Source organism: Rana temporaria, chromosome 2, assembly GCF_905171775.1.
Source record: "Rana temporaria chromosome 2, aRanTem1.1, whole genome shotgun sequence".
In the NCBI taxonomy this organism is placed as follows: Eukaryota; Metazoa; Chordata; class Amphibia; order Anura; family Ranidae; genus Rana; species Rana temporaria.
The window spans coordinates 346418747-346439173 of record NC_053490.1 but is presented as its reverse complement, the minus strand read 5'-3'; the positions used below and the strand labels follow the sequence as shown (position 1 = coordinate 346439173).

The 20427-nt window shown below is 42.9% G+C and overlaps 1 protein-coding gene across 1 annotated transcript in view; it reads left to right on the top strand.

Annotated features, from left to right (window-relative positions):
- Nucleotides 1-20427, top strand: part of MDM4 (MDM4 regulator of p53) — a 284489-nt gene that overhangs the window by 137800 nt on the left and 126262 nt on the right. The window contains exons 4-5 of the mRNA XM_040337591.1: nt 6722-6855; nt 15773-15822. Coding sequence (XP_040193525.1) covers nt 6722-6855; nt 15773-15822 — 184 coding nt within the window. The remainder of the gene's footprint in view (nt 1-6721; nt 6856-15772; nt 15823-20427) is intronic.

Here is a 20427-nt window from a genome sequence, read left to right as displayed (position 1 = left end):
CTTCTCTCTTACATGCAAAAATCATAATTTTTTTGCTAGAAAATTACTCAGAACCCCCAAACACTATATATGGTTTTTTTTTAGCAGACACCCTAGGGAATAGAATGGCGGTCATTGCAACTTTTTACTTTGCACGGTATTTGCACAGTTATTTTTCCAACGTTTCATGAATTAAAAAATAACAAAACAGTAAAGTTATCCCAATTTTATTGTATAATGTGAAAGATGAAGTTGCGCCAAGTAAATGGATACCTAACATGTCACGCTTTAAAATTGCGCACACTCATGGAATGGTGCCAAACTTCAGTACCTAAAAATCTCCATAGGCGTCGCTTATTTTTTTTTTTTTTTACAGGTTACCAGTTTAGAGTTACAGAGGAGGTCTAGTGCTAGAATTGTTGCTGCCGTTCTAATGCACGCACGTGTGGTTTGAACGGTGTTTACATATGTGGGCGGGACTTGCGTGTGTGTTCGCTTCCGAGCGCGAGCTACCGGGGACAGGGGCGTTTAAAAAAAAATTTTTTTTTTTTTTTTATTTACTTTATTTTATTTTTACATTTTTTTTTGATCACTTTTATTCCTATTACAAGGAATGTAAACATCCCTTGTAATAGGAATTGTTCGTGACAGGTACTCGTTATGGAGTGATGTGGGGTCAATAAGATCCCACATCTCTCCTCCAGGCTGGAAAGCATGAGATCGTGAAAAAAAAAAATCACAGATCTAATGCTTACAGCCGCGATTGCGGCTTTGTTTACATTTTGGTACCCGTGCATGACATCAGTCATCTCTATGCCCCCCATCCGGCGCCGGCAGATTGTTTCTCCGGGTCTCCGATGGTACGGGAGAGCCCGGAGAAGCACCGGATGGCGGCGGGAGGGGGGGGGGGACTGTCCAAAAAACGATGTTTTTCCAAATTCATCATTAAAACGATGTTGCCCACACACCATCGTTTTTGAAAAATTATGAACAAAGCGCGGTGACGTACAACACGTAAGCCGGCACTCTAAAGGGGAAGTTTTATTCGCCTTTGGGCTGCTTTTAGCTGATTCCTTATTGGTAAAAGACTGGTGGTAGTGGTAGTAGAATGGTAGTTTTACCAGAACGAGCGCTCCCGTCTCATAACTTCTGGGCATGCGCGGGTTTAAAACGTTGTTTTAGCCCGCACACGATTATTTTTTACAACCCGAAAAACTTCATTTCTAATAACGACGTTAAAAAATGCAGCATGTTCGAAAAAAAATGTTGTTGTTTTTCAGAAGCCGAAAAACGATGTGAAGCCCACACACGATCATTTTAAATGACGTTTTTAAAAACGTATTTTTTCTTGCCGAAAAACCATCGTGTGTACGCGGTATTAGTTCTGCGGTCACATTGATGTGACCATGTTTATTAAACTTTTATATGTTTCTTGGCTTCTTTTAGAAACGGTTTTGTATAATTCTTACATGGTTTGTACCTAGCATTGAACCAAGTTGGTAAACTTCCTGTCTAATTTTCTTTGGATTATCTTATTTTGTGTTGAGAACATACTTGGAACAAAAAGATATCTATTTTTGGTGATTATGTGTCATGTAATAAACATAGAAAAATGGTGTTAGTCTTTTATCTATGTAACATTATATAATTACCAAAGATGAATATTGATTATAGGATAGGGGTTAGGGATTTGGGACTAGCGGGAGCAGGATTAGGGTTAGGAATTTGGGACCAGTGCAATTAGGGTTAGGGATTTGGGACTATTGGAAGCAGGTTTAGGGTTATATATTTGGGACTGGCGGTAGTGGGGTTAGGGACTACTGGGAGCGGGGTTAGGGACTACTGGGAGTGGGGTTAGGGGTTTGGGACTAGTGGGGGCGGAATTAGGATTATAGGGTAATGGAAAAATTATTATATTTTCTTTTTAGGTAAATACTGTGGATGAGTGAAGGAAGCGCTAGGAATATTAATCATCTAAATTTAAATGAATATATAATGACTAATCAATAATAAAAAATAATCAGCAACAATGATTCATCATAAATAGTGAAAGAATATAAAGTGAATAATATTAGTGATAATAAACAATAATGTCCATCATAGTACAGACTCCCTATTGAGGAGATATCTTTAACCAATAGTGTGCAGAAAAAAGTCCAAACGGTGAATAATAAACAAATGCTTGCAAGATGATTCCACTTAATCGGTACAGGCTTCCACCTCCACCACAAGAAGAAAAATATGTAATCACTGCAAAAAGGAGTGCTCATGGATGGCACCTTACCACAAGATGTTGACCCCTTTAGTTAAAAAGAGGTCAGATAGGCATGGGTTATAACCATAGATTCCAGACGCAGCTCCTGATGTCTCGATATCGACATATTCAACACCACATGAAGTAAATCAAAAGAGAGATCGCCATAGAATAATAAGGTTTTATTTAAAAGTAATATAAGACAGGCAACGCCAAATGGTCCCTTACTTGAAAAGTGCCTTAACCCGGCACTGAGGCTGGTCTGCGTTGAATGGCGTGTGGAGAGACGGTCTCACGCTTCAGGAAGCCTGCAGTCGGCGTGCGTTCCACCTCTCAGGAAGAGAGGACCAGCGTAACCAGAAGTACGTAAATTTTTGCGTGACCAGTGCGCCTCGACGTACGTTTCGTGATTGCCACGTCGTCAGGAAGCGTCACTGGTCACGCACCAGGCCTATAATATAGTCCCTCCAATCAAAATAAGTGGGAGGGACGAGAAATATGACAGCCTCAGTCCCGGTTCAAGCAACTACACAATCGATGCCACGATCTTATGGCTGAAAAGGCCAATTTAAAAACAAGTACATAAGTACATACATATGGACCCAGGCGGGCAATTTAAAGGAAATACAGGTCAATTTATGTAACTTACAAACAAATTAACCAGCGTAAATATACAGTTGTATTCAAAATTATTCAACCCCCACTGAAATTGATTGTTTTGGCCAGTTTGACATTGATTTTGATCATTCAGTCATCCTGCTTACTATTAAATCAAAGAGGCACGTGTAGGTCAGACAAATATAACATAACATTTATAATGAAATAACCACAAATGTCTTTTCTGTGCTCACATCATTATCCGTTTTATTCAACCCCCAAGTGACATTCAATCTTAGTACTTAGTACAACATCCTTTTACAGTTATAACAGCTTTTAAACGTGAAGCATAGCTTGACACAAGTGTCTTGCAGCGATCTACGGGTATCTTCGCCCATTCGTCATGGGCAAAAGCCTTCAGTTCAGTCACATTCTTAGGCTTGCGCACTGCAACTGCTTTCTTTAAGTCCCACCAGAGGTTCTCAATCGGATTTAAGTCTGTTGACTGCGATGGCCACTCCAAAATGGAGTGGCCTTTAATCTGCAACCATGCTCTAGTGGACTTGGAGGTATGCTTGGGATCATTGTCCTGTTGAAAGGTCCAACGTCTCCCAAGCCTCAGGTTTGTGACGGACTGCATCACATTGTCATCCAATATCTCCTGGTACTGAAGAGAATTCATGGTACCTTGCACACGCTGAAGCTTCCCTGCACCTGCAGAAGCAAAACAGCCCCAAAGCATGATTGACCCCCGCCATGCTACACAGTAGGCAAGGTGTTCTTTTCATCATAGGCCTTGTTCTTCCTCCTCCAAACATAGCGTTGATCCATGGGCCCAAACAGTTCTAATTTTGTTTCATCAGTCCACAGAACACAATCCCAAAACTTCTGTGGTTTGTCCACATGACTTTTGGCATACTGCAGTCGACTCTTCTTATTCTTTGGAGACAGCAAGGGGGTGCATCTGGGAGTTCTGGCATGGAGGCCTTCATTGCGCAGTGTGCGCCATATTGTCTGAGCAGAAACTTCAGTACCCACATCTGACAAATCTTTTCTCAGTTCCTCAGCAGTCACACAGGGACTTTTCTCCACTCTACGCTTCATGTAGCGCACAGCAGTCGAAGTCAGCATCTTTTTTCTGCCACGACCAGGTAGCGTTTCAACAGTGCCCTTTGCCTTGAATTTGTGAATGATGCTTCCTATGGTGTCTCTTGGTATGTTTAACATCTTTGCAATCTTCTTATAGCCATTGCCCTTCCTGTGAAGAGTAATCACCTCTTCTCTTGTCTTCCTGGACCATTCTCTTGACTTCACCATGTTTGTAACCACACCAGTAAATGTCTAGAAGGAGCTGAGTATCACAGTCATTTTAAAGCTGCCTAATTGGTGGTTATTGGGCTTTATTGCTGCTCCCTGACATCCACAGGTGTTTTCAATACCTGATTGAAAACACTTCAATGAACCTCTGTTCTTCAGAGTGGTAGTCTTTAGGGGGTTGAATAATTGTGTAAATGAAGAATTCACAAAAAAAACATTTACTAATGTATTACAAAACCAATTGATGTCATTTTAGTTGCATATGGTTCTTTAAGAAGTCCTTGTAGGCTTTCATTCTGAATACAATTACAAATGTACACTAAATTCCCTAAAAACCTTTTACAGCATTGGGGGGTTGAATAATTTTGAACAAAACTGTATTCAGTAATTCCTATCAATATACCGCACTGTCATAATATATCAATAATTCCATGAAGATATAAAAATGATAATTAATAAATTCAACTAGGTTAAAAAATATTAAATTAATTTTAAAAATTAATAACCAAAATTATTACTACGTTTAATAATATGCTAAAATAGCAAAACGGACAAATATCAGAAAAAACAAACTGACTATTCGTTGGTTAAAAAACAATTAAGATCAAGTTCGATATTCAAACCCAACGGCTGCATCGTACGTAACCCGTGCAGCCACTGGGTTTCATTCTGTGATACCGTCTTTTTCAGATCTGTACCTCGCCAATGACTAATAACCCTATCAATACCATAAAAAAATAAGCTGGCGTGGATCTTTATTATGGCATGCCTCAAAGTGCCTGGACACACTATGGTTGGGGAAGCCCTTCAAAATATTAGCCACATGTTCATTAATTTGCACTTTTAGTTCCCTTGTGGTCCGACCCACGTATTGCAATTTTCAGTGGCATATTAGTGTCTATTAGTACTCTTACAGGATCTGCACTCGTTGCAGATCCTGTAAGACTACTAATAGAAAAGGGAAGAAAAGAACTAGCTTCAAATCTAATGTAACTAATGAATTTATTATAGAACCATTAATCACTTGTCATTCAAAACATGTGACTTATGTTTTGGAATGCCCCTGCAAATTGCAATACGTCGGTCGGACCACTAATAGTGCGAATTAATAAACATGTGGCTAATATTTTGAAGGGCTTGCCCAACCATAGTGTGTCCAGGCACTTTGAGGCATGCCATAATAAAGATCCACGCCAGCTTAATTTTTATGGTATTGATAGGGTTATTAGTCATTGGCGAGGTACAGATCTGAAAAAGACAGTATCACAGAATGAAACCCAGTGGCTGCACCGGTTACGTACGATGCAGCTGTTGGGTTTGAATATCGAACTTGATCTTTTAACCAACGGATAGTCAGTTTGTTTTTTCAGATTTTTGTCCATTTTGCTATTTTAGCATATTATTTAATGTATTAATTTTAGTTATTAAATTTTAAAATTAATTAAATATTTTTTAACCTAGTTGAATTTATTAAATATAATTTTTATATCTTTATTGAATTATTGATATATTATGACAGTGCGGTATATTGATAGGAATTACTGAATATATTTACGCTGGTTAATTTGTTTGTAAGTTACATAAATTGACCTGTATTTCCTTTAAATTGCCTGCCTGGGTCCATATGTATGTATTTATGTATTTGTTTTTAAATTGGCCTTTTCAGCCATTAGATCATGGCATCGATTGTGTAGTTGCTTAAACCGGGACTGAGGCTGTCATATTTCTCGTTCCTCCCACTTATTTTGATTGGAGGGCCTATATTATAGGCCTGGTGCGTGACCAGTGACGCTTCCTGACGACGTGGCAATCACAAAACGTGATTGCCTGTCTTATATTACTTTTAAATAAAACGTTATTATTCTATGGCGATCTCTCTTTTGATTTACTTCATGTGGTGTTGAATATGACGATATTGAGACATCAGGAGATGCGTCTGGAATCTATGGTTATAACCCATGCCTATCTGACCTCTTTTTAACTAAAGGGGTCAACATCTTGTGGTAAGGTGCCATCCATGAGCACAACTTTTTTGCGGTGATTACATCTTTTTCTTCTTGTGGTGGAGGTGGAAGCCTGTACTGATTAAGTGGAATCATCTTGCAAGCATTTGTTTATTATTCACCGTTTGGACTTTTTTCTGCACATTATTGGTTAAAGATATCTCCTCAATAGGGAGTCTGTACTATGATGGACATTGTTGTTTATTATGACTAATATTATTCACTTTATATTTTTTCACTATTAATGATGAATCATTGTTGCTGATTATTTTTTATTATTGATTAGTCATTATTTATTCATTTAAATTTAGATGATCAATATTCCTAGCGCCCCCGCTTCCTTCACTTCATTCACATTGTTACTTATCACTGTAATTTTGGGGTAGCAGCTCAGGATATTTATTTAATTTATTTTATTTTTCTACTTCTATCTTGCGCGAGATTCTACCTCCCAAATACTGTGGATGCTTCTGCTTTTAACATTTTTATATTTTGGAAGTGATGTGTACTGAATGAGTTGGTCTTCTTGCTCTATATGCATTACATGTAAACCTTTTTAACTTCTTTTTAGGTTATGCATTATTTGGGACAGTATATTATGGTTAAACAACTGTATGATAAGCAGCAACAGCACATTGTTCACTGTGGCACCGATGAACTTGGAGCGTTATTAGGCATTACAAACTTTTCAGTAAAGGACCCAAGGTAAGAGGTTTATGAATAAATACATTTATTATCAAAGTATATCAACTCAAGTATGCTATCACTGAAAAGTTAACGTGAATAAGTGGGGTTTAACACCAGAATTTTTAAAAGTTTTGATTCCCCGACCAAGCCTAGCATCACTGTGGGTCAATAACACATTTCTCTGACTTAACACAGTTGCCCATTTTTAATTCTCTGCTGCAGGGTTAAAGGGGTTGTAAAGGTTTGTTTTTTATTTTCTAAATAGGTTGCTTTAAGCTAGTACATTTTTGGTTCACTTACCCTTTCCTTTGATTTCCCTTTTTTCTTTCTTTGTCTGAATTTCTCACTTACTGTTCCTCCTCACTAAGCTTGCCCCCATCATCCGAGCCTTTCTGGGGGTTAGTCAGTGTGCTTGCCCCCTCCCTTGGGACTACATCTCTGTGAGGAGATGCTGTGAACACAGGTACAAATGAGCTTTAAGTGTTAAAGCGGATCTTTACCCATAACAACTTGATAAACAATGTTTTTTCGCAAGGAACATTCTACATTAATAATTATGGTATCAAAATGAGTGGGTGCTGTACATTGCCTCCAGCATTGCTCCTGTTTCTTCTTGCTGGAAGCTGCCATTTTGCTGAAGCCCAAAACCCCAGCAGTAAGGCCTCTTTCACACGGAGCGGACCGTTTTTGTGTCCGCTCCGTGTGTCCGTCGGCTCAGCGGTGATCCCCGCTGAGCTGTCGGCGGACAGGGCGGTCCCTGCACACAGTGCAGAGACCGCCCTGTCTCTCCTCCGCTCTCCCCTATGGGGAATCTGATGCAGACGGACCGACTGCATCCGATCCGTTCCGCCAGATGGAAGAAAAATAGGGTTTTCTTTCGTCCGCAAAAGCGGATCCTGACGGATGCGGATGGTTGCGGACGTTAGCGGATGCTCCATCCGCTAACGGACGAAATCCCATAGGGATGCATTACAAGTCCGTAAACGGACTTGTAATAAACGGACGAACGGTCTGCTAGTGTGAAAGAGGCCTAAATCATAAAGCAGAACTGAGCCCATCAATTTACTGGTTTCCAAAACTATTTACATTCCTGGAATGTTGAAAATGCAAACTGTCACATTTTTTTTGTGTTTTCAACCAAACTGTCAAATGGCTGGTGTCATAACTTTTTTAGGACCGAGTACAAGTACCGATACTTTTTTTCAAGTAGTCGCCGATACCGAATACCGATACTTTTTTTAAATGTCCCCCCACAGATGCAGCCATGTCTCCCCACAGATGCAGCCATGTATCCCCCCCATCCAGCCATGTCTCCCCCCCCCCCCAGCCATGTCTCCCCCCCCCCCCCCCCCCATTCAGCCATGTCCCCCCCCCCCCCCCATGCAGCCATGTCTCCCCCCCATGCAGCCATGTCTCCCCCCATGCAGCCATGTATCCCCCCATCCAGCCATTGTCTCCCCCCCATGCAGCCATGTATCCCCCCATCCAGCCATTTTTTTCTCTTTTTTTTTTTTTTTTTTCTCTTAAATATCTTTTTGAAGCTATTTTTTGATTTTCAAATGATTGTATTTCCATTTTTGTATTTTTGTGTGCATGTCCTTTTGTATCATAATCATGTAACGGAATCTGCTTTTTCAGGAACTGTAACGAAACTGGGCGCATTATTTTGATCCTATTATAATAATCCACTCTTTAAACAAATAGTTTAATTTACAGTATATATATATATATTTCTTCCAGCATGTCTTGCATCTTGTTGCTTTGACAGCACTTGCCTCTAGGGGTGCTGGGCTCCTCTACCTGGACCTGGATTCTCTCAGTTGAACTGTACGGACATGTAGGGACCTATGGGGTTAATTGGTTCAACCAATCCCCTTTTTTATTTTCTCCTATGGGTCCGTTTATCTTTATATCTTTATAGCGCGTCAGTTCCTCCTTCAAACGCGCCTTTCACTACATTTGCTTTCCATGTCAAATCAGTATTGGAAGCTTTCCAGCTTCCAAGATGGTGCGGGTCTGTTCAGCGCCGCCTCTTCAGGCCTATTTCTCATTGGCCGCTCAGGGGGCGCTTTCCGATTCGCCGTTCTGGTCAGCTGATGTTACAGCTGAGAGGGCGTTTTTGATGTCAGGATCACGTGTCCGCATTGCGGCGGACGGATTCGTCAGACGCCGCCGCGATGGCTGATTAAAGTACGGCGCTTTTGAGCTGCCCAGACACATTGCAGTTAGGGACAGACGTGTCCCTCCTGCTACCCAAGCTGAACCTCTCTCCTTCCAACTCCCCATCCAGGTAATTATGCCAACCAGCTGATTCTGAACAACTTTGAATCGCTGTAATGATTGGCGCTGCGTATAGACACTCCCCCTCGCTCGGGATTGGACAGTTCACCCGAGCGAGGGGGAGTGTCTATGCGTGGTGCGAATCATTACAGCTATTCAAAGCTGTAATGTTCCCGGCGTATTACTACACAGTCGGCGGTAGCGGGGATGCGGCGAACGGCGGCGGGATGCGGCGTCACGGGGGGGGGGGGGGGGTATTCTATTTTGGTATCAGGGGTATTTGCGGGAGTACGGGTACTCCCGCAAATACTCGGAATCGGTCCCGATACCGATACTAGTATCGGTATCGGGACAACCCTAGTCATAACTAATCACATGGCAGTTTCAGTTCAAACGGACATAGCTTCATTAGCTGTAAAGGATAGAAGGGTTTAATTCCACTTTAAGGGCCAGTTTACACCAGATGCGGTTCCGTGCAGTTCAGTGTTTTCTGCACCAATACAGTCGGTTCTGACAGTTTCTGTACCGGAAGTGTGTACTTGAGCCATTGGAATACATGGAAAAGACTGTGCATGTATTTTTATTGCAGAAACAATGCGCACGGAACTGCGTCTGGTGTGGACTGGCCCTAAAGGAGAAGTCCAGCCTGAGCTCATTCGGCTGGGCTTTTCCTATGGGTCACAGGAGTGCACTAACTTTTGCACTCCTGTGACCCAGTTTCAGCAGAGAGTGGTCTAAAATCCGCTCTCTGATGATATCACCAAGATCAGTACAGGCACCGCGTCATCCCAACTTCCGAAGTCTGGATCTGGCAGGTGCTTGGACTGATGGCAGGTGCTTGGACTGATGGCAGTCACAGCCTCTCAGGGAGCCGTTGAGACAGCCGCTCCGCGCTACAGCTCAACGCTCCAGTGAACATGGAGGAGCAGAGCAGCTGATTGGCAGGCAGCAGCTCTCCACTCGGGGAGGTGAGAGAACCGAGCCATTGGCGCCGTTCAGTGGCTCGGTTTTCGGTGAAGAGGCGGTGGTGGACAGATGCAGCATTGCACCGATGCTGCATTCACCTAGTTAAGTATGATTGGCTAATAAAAAAAATATATACCGTATTTGCCGGCGTATAAGGCGACCAGGCGTATAAGACGACCCCCTAATTTTGCAGTTTTTTAAGAATTTTTTGCTTGTACTCACCGTATAAGACAACCCCTATTCCGATGCTTCACATTTTCTTTCTTCTGGAGCCATATTCTTCTTCATTCTTGCTGGAGATGGAGCCAAAGCCTGCTTGGATTGGCAGAGGCTGTAACATCATCAGCTGACGCCTCTCTGACTCTCAAAGCCAATCCGAGCAGGCTACTGTATGTAGGCACTCGGATTGCCAGAGGTTGTTACTCCAATCTGAGCAGGCTCTGTATTCATTTGAACACATCGTTCACCGGGATTGGCTAAGCGGTATTACCGCAGATCCAGCAGGCAGCCGAGCAGCTGACCCGGCGTATAAGACGACCCCTGCTTTTTGGCCAGTTTTTTTAAGTGTAAAAGGTAGTCTTATACGCCAGCAAATACAGTATCTCTTTTTTAAGGCTGTCAGCAGATTGGCCTCTAGAAACTCAGCAATGCCTAAAAATGGAGAACAACAAAGCATGATTTTAAACAGTATAGGTAATTATTAATGTTTTAGCCACTTGGCATCTGCGCTATAGCCAAATGACGGCCACAGTGCGGACCCCAAATTCCGGGAGGATGTCAATAGACGTTCCCCCCCTTCAAGCACTCCCCGCGCTGTGATCACCTGAGACTCAGGTGATCACAGATCCGAGTAAGAGCCCTGTCCTGGCCCCCTTACCACGTGATCCTCTGTCAGCCAATGACAACTGATCACGTGATGTAAACAGAAGCCGATAATCGTGTTTTTTTTTTGTTTTTGTTTTTTCCCCTCTGACGGCGTGAGAAGAAAAAAGCCGATCACCCACCAGCTTATGTGTAAGGGACATCGGTCCCGAAGAGAGGCAATTCTGCCTCATCTGTGCCACCTATCAATGCCCATGTGTGCCACCTATCAATGCCCATCAGTGCAGCCTCATCAGCGTTCATCAATGAAGGAGAAAAATTACCCGTTTACAAAATTTTATAACAAAATATAAAAAAAAAAATTTGGTATTTTTAATTTTCACAAAAAATAAAAACTGCAGAGGTGATCAAATACTACCAAAAGAAAGCTCCTATTTGTGGGTAAAAAATTATAAAAATGTCATTTGGGTACAGTGTTGTATGACCGCACAATTGTCATTCAAAGTGCATCAGCGCTGAAAGCTGAAAATTGGTCTGGGCAGGAGGGGGGTGTAAGTGCCCAGTAAGCAAGTGGTTAAATGGCTTTTATCTGTAAAAGGGGCCAGTCTGAAGTGAATATAGCAGGACTTAATTTCTCTTTCGTTCATTGACAGACACAGCCTTCTTAATTCAGAACAATTGGGTTATATCGCCTCTATTAGTAGTAGGACTAGGCAGAACAAAAATACCAAACAAACCCCTGGCTACGCCCATGGGCCGTCCTTGGTGGGTATATAGTCACAAAATATTCCAACTGCACACCTTCCAGGAAAATGGCCAATAAGTAAAAGGGTGCTGAAACGATCACCAGCTGGGAACCGGAAAGCAAATCATGTACACATATTCGCCAGCACACCAAGGATCATTGAAGAAACGTCCAAAAATTTAATGCATAATAGCGATCCAAAAAGCAACGTTTCGAGGTTCGTCCTTTTGCCTGACGAAGAGGTCCTGCGTGACCTCGAAACGTTGCTTTTTGGATCGCTATTATGCATTAAATTTTTGGACGTTTTTTCAATGATCCTTGGTGTGCTGGCGAATATGTGTACACTTAGTGGGTATATAACCCCCTCCCTGCTCTAGGTATTCAGTTTTTCTGCCTAGTCAGGAGTAAGGACCTAGTTCCTTGCTGGGATCTCTAGTCCTGAGAATTTTTATTTTATTTATTTTTTCCTGGATTATTTTTCCCGTGAGATCTACAATCAACTGCCGGGCTGGGCGACGGACTGGATAATATAGATCCAGAGGGTCCCCCCAGTCTGGCCAGTGAGCACCCCTCTCCCCTCTACTTGCCGGGTGAGGTCCAGGCTTCTGGCTTAGGGGCTTGGTAGGCACACAGTCTTTTTCCACCCTTGGGGTTGTTACTGATTGTGGGGGCTTGGGATGTGGGTGATCGGGGGTCTCGTGCGATCCGTTCTCTCGAGGCCAAAAATGTAGGCCGCGTCTTTGCGGCCTACTGGCGGATTGTGCAGGTCCTCGCGGCAGCTGAAAATTTAGCCCACAGCTTTGCGCCCTACTGGCGGATTGGGCCGGTTCTCGCTGAGCTCTGTTCCCTCAGTGTTGCTTAGAAATTAGTTTTTGGGGGTGCTACCCCTGAATGACATGAGGTCGCGTTTTGACTTTGTCCGGTTACAAGATAGTTCCCCTCCCCCCTCATTTTCCAGGATATCTACTTGAGAGATGATTGGCTCCGCCCTCTGAAGGATACACAACTCGGTTACAATTTAAAATGCCCCTCCCTTTCCTCTGACCCTCAGTTGTTTTGTGTTTCCAGACCCTCCAGGAGCACCGACACGTTTTTTGTATTTCCTAGGTCTGGTAACTGTGGTTGGCCGACCCCCCTGCTCTGGCAACATCCAATACTGGTTGTGCCCAAGTCCTGGGTGTCTTCAATCCCTATTTTTTTGACCAGAAGGGTTCCCTATTTTTGGAGGTACTTACTTACCTGTAAGAAAAATATAAATCGCGCTACCTCAACCACCCTTCTTGACAAACGTATGCAAGTGGGTGATCTATAGTGATATATGTGAAAGGCTGGCTGCTATATCAAAAAGTGACCTATAATGGCCACTAGGGTGCAACATGCAGCCACCTCAAAATCCCTCAGCATTTATAGTGATGGTGATTTAAAAGAAAAACAAACAAAAACCAAAAACAAAGACAAAAGACACTTGGATCAGAAACCATCAACTGAATATGAATTTTGGCTCTGAATGGGTTAATAAACAGTCCGAAATGTTGACCGTAGAGAGTCCATTAAATAGCAGGTAAGATGTCAAACATCTGTGCCATATTACAGATTGGTTGTAAACGTGTCCAAAAGAAAAGAGTGACATGTCCTCCACCAGACTTATAGATTGGCTTCTTACAGAATTCCCACGATCCCTTATGACAGGGGATCAGAAACAGCATATAATAGGTCCCAATCTCGCAGTTTAAGATATGCAGTCCTGATGGATCTCGTTTCCCAAGAAATTTCAGCAGTATCAATGCCCACCATGTAAGAAACAGTGACAGCTTCCTGGAAGAAGTAATTTTTTTTTACGAAACGCACGTAGGTCGAGCGGCGCGCTGTCGTCACCCAAGAAGCTCCTAACGTTCCCCCAGTGGACGGGTGCCTGAGAGTTTTGTGTACCGGCCGGCACATTAGATTCAAGGCAAATTTTAAACTGCATAACTGTAAGTGCAATTTTAACTTTTTAAATACATTTCTACACATTTAATGCACTATGTGGAGCAATACCCCACAAATGCTCAATAGGCTTTAGGTTTAGAGACATGCTTGGCCAGTCCATCACCTTTACCCTCGGCTTCTTTAGCAAGACAGTGGTCATCTTGGAGGTGTGTTTGGAGTCGTTATGTTGGAATACTGCCCTGCGGCCCAGTCTCCGAAGGGAGGGGGATCATGCTCTGCTTCAGTATGTCACAGTACATGTTGGCATTCATGGATCCCTCAATGAACTGTAGCTCCCCAGTGCTGGCAGCACTCATGTAGCCCCAGACCATGACACTTCCACCACCAAGCTTGACTGTAGGCAAGACACACTTGTCTTTGTACTCCTCACCTGGTTGCCACCACACACTTGACACCATCTGAAACAAATAAGTTTTATCTTCGTCTCATCAGACCACAAGGCATGTTTCCAGTAATCCATGTCCTTTAGTCTTTTTTTCAGCAAACTGTTTGCAGGCTTTCTTGTGCATCATCTTTTAGAAGAGTCTTCCTTCTGGAACGACAGCCATGCAGACCAATTTGATGCCGTGTGCGGCATATGGTCTGAGCACTGACAGGCTGACCCACCCCTTCAATCTCTGCAGCAATCGTATGTCTTTCCCAAAGACAACCTCTGGATATGACGCTGAGCATGTGCACTCAACTTCTTTGGTCGACCATGGCGAGGCCTGTTCTGAGTGGAACCTGTCCTGTTGAACCACTGTATGGTCTTGGCAACCGTGCTGCAGCTCAGTTTCAGGGTCTTGCCAACCAGCGCAAGACGATATACATCGGCACAATCGCACGGCTGGGCAAATGGGCGTACAGGTACGTCCTCTTTAAGATAGTTAACACCTTCAGCACCCCTACTGGTTAGCCCCATTCACTGCCAGTATCGTTTTTACAGTAATCAGTGCATTTTTGGAACACTGATCGCTGTATCCATATTTATTATAGCAAAAAGTAAAATTTCAAAATTGTCGCTCTATTTTTGTTTATAGCGCAAATAATGAAAACCGCAGAGGTGATCAAATGCAACCAAAAGGAAGCTCTATTGGTGGGAAAAAAAGGACGTCAATTTTGTTTGAGAGCCACGTCGCACGACCGCGCATTTGTCGGTTAAAGCGACGCAGTGCTGAATCGCAAAAAGTGCTCTGGTCTTTGGTTAGCCAAATGGTTCGGGGCTTAAAGCGGGGGTTCACCCGTACATAACACTTTTTACCCATAGCTTCATGCTCATTTTGTCTAGGGGAATCGGCTAGTTGTTTTAAAATATGAGCTGTACTTACCGTTTACGAGATGCATCTTCCCTGCCGCTTCCGGGTATGGGCTGCGGGACTGGGCGTTCCTATTTTAATTGACAGTCTTCCGAGAGGCTTCCGACGGTCGCATCCATCGCATCACGATTTTCCTAAAGAAGCCGAACGTCGGTGCGCAGGCACAGTATAGAGCCGCACCGACGTTCGGCTTCTTTCGGCTACTAGTGACGCGATGGATGCGACCGTTGGAAGCCTCTCGGAAGACTGTCAATCAAGAAGGAACGCCCGCTCCCGAAGACCCATACCCGGAAGCGACGGAGCAGATGCATCTCGAAAACGGTAAGTACAGCTCATATTTTAAAACAACTAGCCGATTCCCCTAGACAAAATGAGCATCCATCTAAGGGGATTGTTTGAAAAAAAAAATTTATGGGTGAACTCCCGCTTTAAGTCGTTAAAGTTGATGACATTGAGAGAGCTGTTCAGTGCTCAAAACATTTCACGGATAGTAGACATCTATGTCGTTTTTACTTACAATGACCAAATTAAGCATATTGTGAGCTTATGAAAAAAATATATGCTTCTGTAAAGAGAAGTTACAGTATGTGAGTTTACTTTTCTCTGTATGAATGCATAATTATGCTTAAGGCATACATTGCTTACTTCAAGTTCCTGTAGAGAACACAACCACAGAATAATTGCTTTGGTCATATCCAGTATTTTTATAGTTGTGTGCGATAATAGTCGCATGATCTTTTGAAACGCGATCACTGTACTGAACTTGTATAAACCAATAAGCAGACCTTTCCTGTGCAACTTTCCTTTTTAATTTTTGTTTTCTTTCTTTCTTTTGCAGTCCTTTGTATGAAATGCTGAAGACGAACTTGTATAGAGTGTCTTACACAGGTAAATCTCTCTGATACTTATCATAAAAGAATATGTTTAATTTAATTTTTCAACCCTATTTCATTTGTGAGCTACAGACTAAATTTTTTATTTTATTTTTTGTAATGATTTTTGGCTGAAAATATTATCCATTTCTTCATATAGGTAAAAAAATGACAGTTTTTAGTAAGTTACATAAAAGTTGAATTATTATTAAAGGTCTTAAAGTGGATGTAATTTTTTTAATGTCACAATGTAGAGAATAAGATTTCCTAACATCTGTGCCCAGTCTTGCCACACATAGTTAATCCAGCTCTGAGCAATCCACTTTTTATTGTTCAGTGAAAATTAACAGACTTCCAAATAATAACCTGTCTAAATAAAAAGTCCTTTCCGTCCCCTTGCTTCGAGTGACAGGGTTTTTACATATCTCGTGCACTAGCTTGGACACATGCACATTCCTGGATGTTTATCATAATATGGGGGGTGATCCACAGTTCATTGTGAGAGGTAATGTATGTCACTCGAAGCAAGGGGACAGAAAGGACTTTTTATTTAGACAGGTTTTTATCTGGAAGGCTGTTAATTTTCACTGAACAATAAAAGAGGATTGCTCAGAGCTGGATTAACTCTGTGTGGCAAGACTGAGCACAGGTGAAAGGAAAATGTTTTGGGTTTACATCCACTTTAAGGGGACAGCTTATGTATTTTACTTAAATTTTTATTATTTTATGCCACTACCACTCTAGATTCTTAAGATTCTCACTAATGCTAGCTATACACAGCTTGGCTTTCATCTTATTCCTGCTGAATTGGCCAGTATTTGAGGTCCTGTAAGCACCAGCTGAACAGTGACTGCATCCAGTCAGATGAAGTCATTGCTCAGGTATTCAGACAGCTCTGGGTTGTGGACACTATAATAGCGAGTGGGGAAGATTTTTTCCAGCCGCACAAATTTTAGCATGCATGGAGTAATCAAGTGAATTCTCTTGTTCAGCCTGTGGGCCTGAAGAAGAAAAATCTGTGTATATAACTAACCTAAGACTTTATCTGTAAATTCGAAATGAATAAGTCCCTTTTTCGTTTTTTAAAGCAATGGGATTTTGATGCCCCCATTGTCTGAAGCATCCATGTTTGTGATCGCCCAAGTAAAAATGCCATGGTTTTTAAAGTGAATTGTAAAATTGAATGTTTTTTTTGTTTAAGTAAACATGTCATACTTGGCTGTTCAACGTAATGGTTTCACACAGTGCAGCCCTATTTTCATCTCTGGTTCCCCTCTGGCTCTCTTGGCCCCTTCCTACTGCTAAGTAACCCCATAGCAAGGGGTCACTCGTGCATGCTATGGGAGCACTCGATTAGTGCTGACTTTTAATAGCATCCTTACCTGTCCAGGGATCCCACGATGTTGGAATCCCAGCTGATTTTTCAATCGGCTCTCGGGTGCTGCCGCCACCGCCATTCCTTGTAAGGGAAACCAGCAGTCAAGCCTTGCAGCCGCAAAGCAAGCCTCACAGCCAGTTCCCTACTGCACATGCGCACTGGCAGCAGGGGAAAGAGGAGGGGGGCCAAACTTCAAACCCCCCATAAGGTGCCTAATGTGGCAGTGGAGGGAGGGGGGGGGGGACAGCGGGAGTACACAAGGGGTGCTTCCCCTTTTGGGTGGAGCTCTGCTTTAACTGCATTTGAGCCTATGAGGAATAGCTCTTATGTAAGCACTGGATTGAGTTTGGGCTCAGGTAAGTATTTAGGGGGGGAGCTGCTGCCAGATGGTTGTTTACCATAATGCATAGATTACATTAAGGTAAAATAAAACTCCTGCCTTTAGAACCACTTTAACTTCTGATGCCAGCAGGATATGTATTATCAGCACATGATGTCTTGTTTTGTCAAGTTTTTGGGGTTTTTGTTTGATATGTGTAAAAAAAGATCACACAAATGCTTAAAAGTATAACATTTATTAAAAGTAATGACAGATACAGATAAAGAAATAATGACAAGTTTACTTAACTAAAGATGCTTGTTTCCCACCATGGGTCCCCCCCATAAAATGGCGTTGCGCAGGTGACCATAGACGAATGCATGATTGCAAGCTCTGAAAACGAGATGTGCATTACAAGCTGTGTGTGTGTGTGTTATATAGGGAAATGGCCAACCCATCATACACTGAAGAAAAATGACCTCGCATTCCTAAAGAAGTGGACTTGGCTTGTCCATATAGCCAGTTTACGCTCGCATCACTCGAGTCAACTAAACTTGTATATTCCTTTAGCCAAGGTATGGAGACATTCTTAAACATTTGTGAGACTACCATTACAGCTTTAACTAATATGTAATATGAAATTTTCATATTAAGTTTTATAGTCTGTAAATATGTTAGGTCAGTTTCTAATCCTACATTTTTAATGCAGAGACATGCTAAATTCTAAACCCCTTTAGTAAAGGCAGGAATATTAAAGATGACTTAAATGCGTTATGGCCTGACTATGGCCAGACTTATGGGCAAACTGTGTGTCCAGTTCTAGCTTAAAGCTGGACCTAATGCCCCCTTGTAGTGTGCTGTTCCAGCACTGCAACAGCCCATCTTTGGTCAAAGCAATATATATTTTTTAATAGGCACAAGGATCTGTACTTAGTCTATGGCCCGGATTCACATACATTGGCGCATATTTATGCCGGCGTAGCCTATCTAATATACGCTACGCCGACGTAGAGGCAAGCACCGAATTCTCAAAGCACTTGCCTCCCAAACTGCGCTGGGTTCCCTCGGCGTAAGACGTCGTAGGTGGAAGTGGGCGCGAGCAATGCTAATGAGGTGTGACCCCATGCAAATGAAGGGCCGAGTGCCATACAAGTACTAAAAACGAATGGCGCATGCGCCGTCCCGTGGACGTATCCCAGTGCGCATGCTCACAATCACGTCGGAACTACTCCCTAAGATACGACGGATCACTGCCTACAACGTGAACGTAACCTATAGGTAGGGAGACCGCCGCTCCAGGTGAGCACAGGCAGGTAATCAATGTCCACTCAGGAATCACACGGGTGCTGGCAATGCATAGAATTAAGCAGGTGGGAGAATGGATGGACAGCCGCACTCCAAAAAGTCTTGTTGAAAAAAGACGTGGTCTTTATTGTAAAACGGAAAAAATGCACAGCACACAACAGCATACAGTGGGATAGACAGCTGACGCGTTTCGCATTAACACGTAACCTATGCCCAGCCCTATTCACGTACTACGTAAACAACGTAAAATACGACGGCTGTGTTCCCTGGTCCATACCTTTTGCATGGGTTGCGCCTCATATATGGGGAATAACTTTACGCCGGATGTACGACTTACGCAAACCGCGTATATTATGCGCCGGGTGCAAGTACGTTCGTGAATCGGCGTATCGCCCTCATTTGCATATGTGCATAGAAAATCAATGGGAGCGGCAAATGCGCCCAGCGTAAATATGCGCCCAGAATACGACAACGTAGGCAAGTTACGTCAGTCGTAGGAAGCCTATTTTTAGGCGTATCTCAGTTTGTGGGCACGACGCATGGATACGATGGCGCATATTTACACTTACGCGGCGTATCTCAAGATACGTCGGTGTAAGTGCTTTGTGAATCCGGGCCATTGTGTTCTATTGGCTAATGGCTGTGGATTTAGTTGAAATCTTCCATCCCCTGACTTCCCCCTCCTCCACCAGCAGCCATATTTTACCAGTGTCACCGGAGTTATGAGGGCTAATGCCCTGTACACACGACCGGTTTTCCTGACATACCAAAACCTGACGTTCTTCCCAACACGATTCCTCTCAAGCCTGCCTTGAATACACACGTTTAGTCAACAAACTGCTCGACCAAAGCACAGTGACGTCCAACATGTACAACGGGACTGTAAAGGGGAAGTTCCATTCAAACGGCACCACCCTTTGGGCTGCTTTTTGCTGATCCTCGTATTGGTAAAAGTTTGGTGAGAGACGATTCACGTTTCTTCAGTTTTCATGCTTTTCATACACACGAGCGGTTTTCGCGATGAGAAAAAGACTGACGGGAAACAAGACGGAAAAAAATAGCAGGTTTTTTGCGGCCAGTTTTCTCGTCAGGAAAACTGCTATGGAGCATATACACGGTTTTCCTGACAAATCTAAAAAATTTCAGTTTTCTCTTTGGGGAAAACCGGTCGTGTGTACGAGGCATAAGGGACCTGTCACAGGCACTTATCAAGGTCACACCCCCCCCCCCCAATTCTACATTCACAGAAGCTGTTATTTATGTTCCATGTATGAAAAATTATCTATGAATGAAGGACAGGCAGATGGATGAATGGTCCACCTTTTTCCATTCATAGATGGCAATAGTACAGCTCCTGTGAACAGAGGAAAGGAGCAGGGAAAGTCGGCACCCTTGATGAATATCTGCGACAGGTCCCTCGAATCTATAAACCACCATGGCACTGGAAGATTAAAGCTGTAGGTAATGGGGGTGGCGCTGTCAGAGGACAGTCAAAGAATGGCTGTATAAAAAGTAGGTGAAGCTAAATATTGCTAACCTCAAGGCCCTCATGCACACTGGACATTGTAAAAAAGCCAGTAGCGTTAGCTGTAGAATGCGTTCTACAGTAGCGTTTTTTG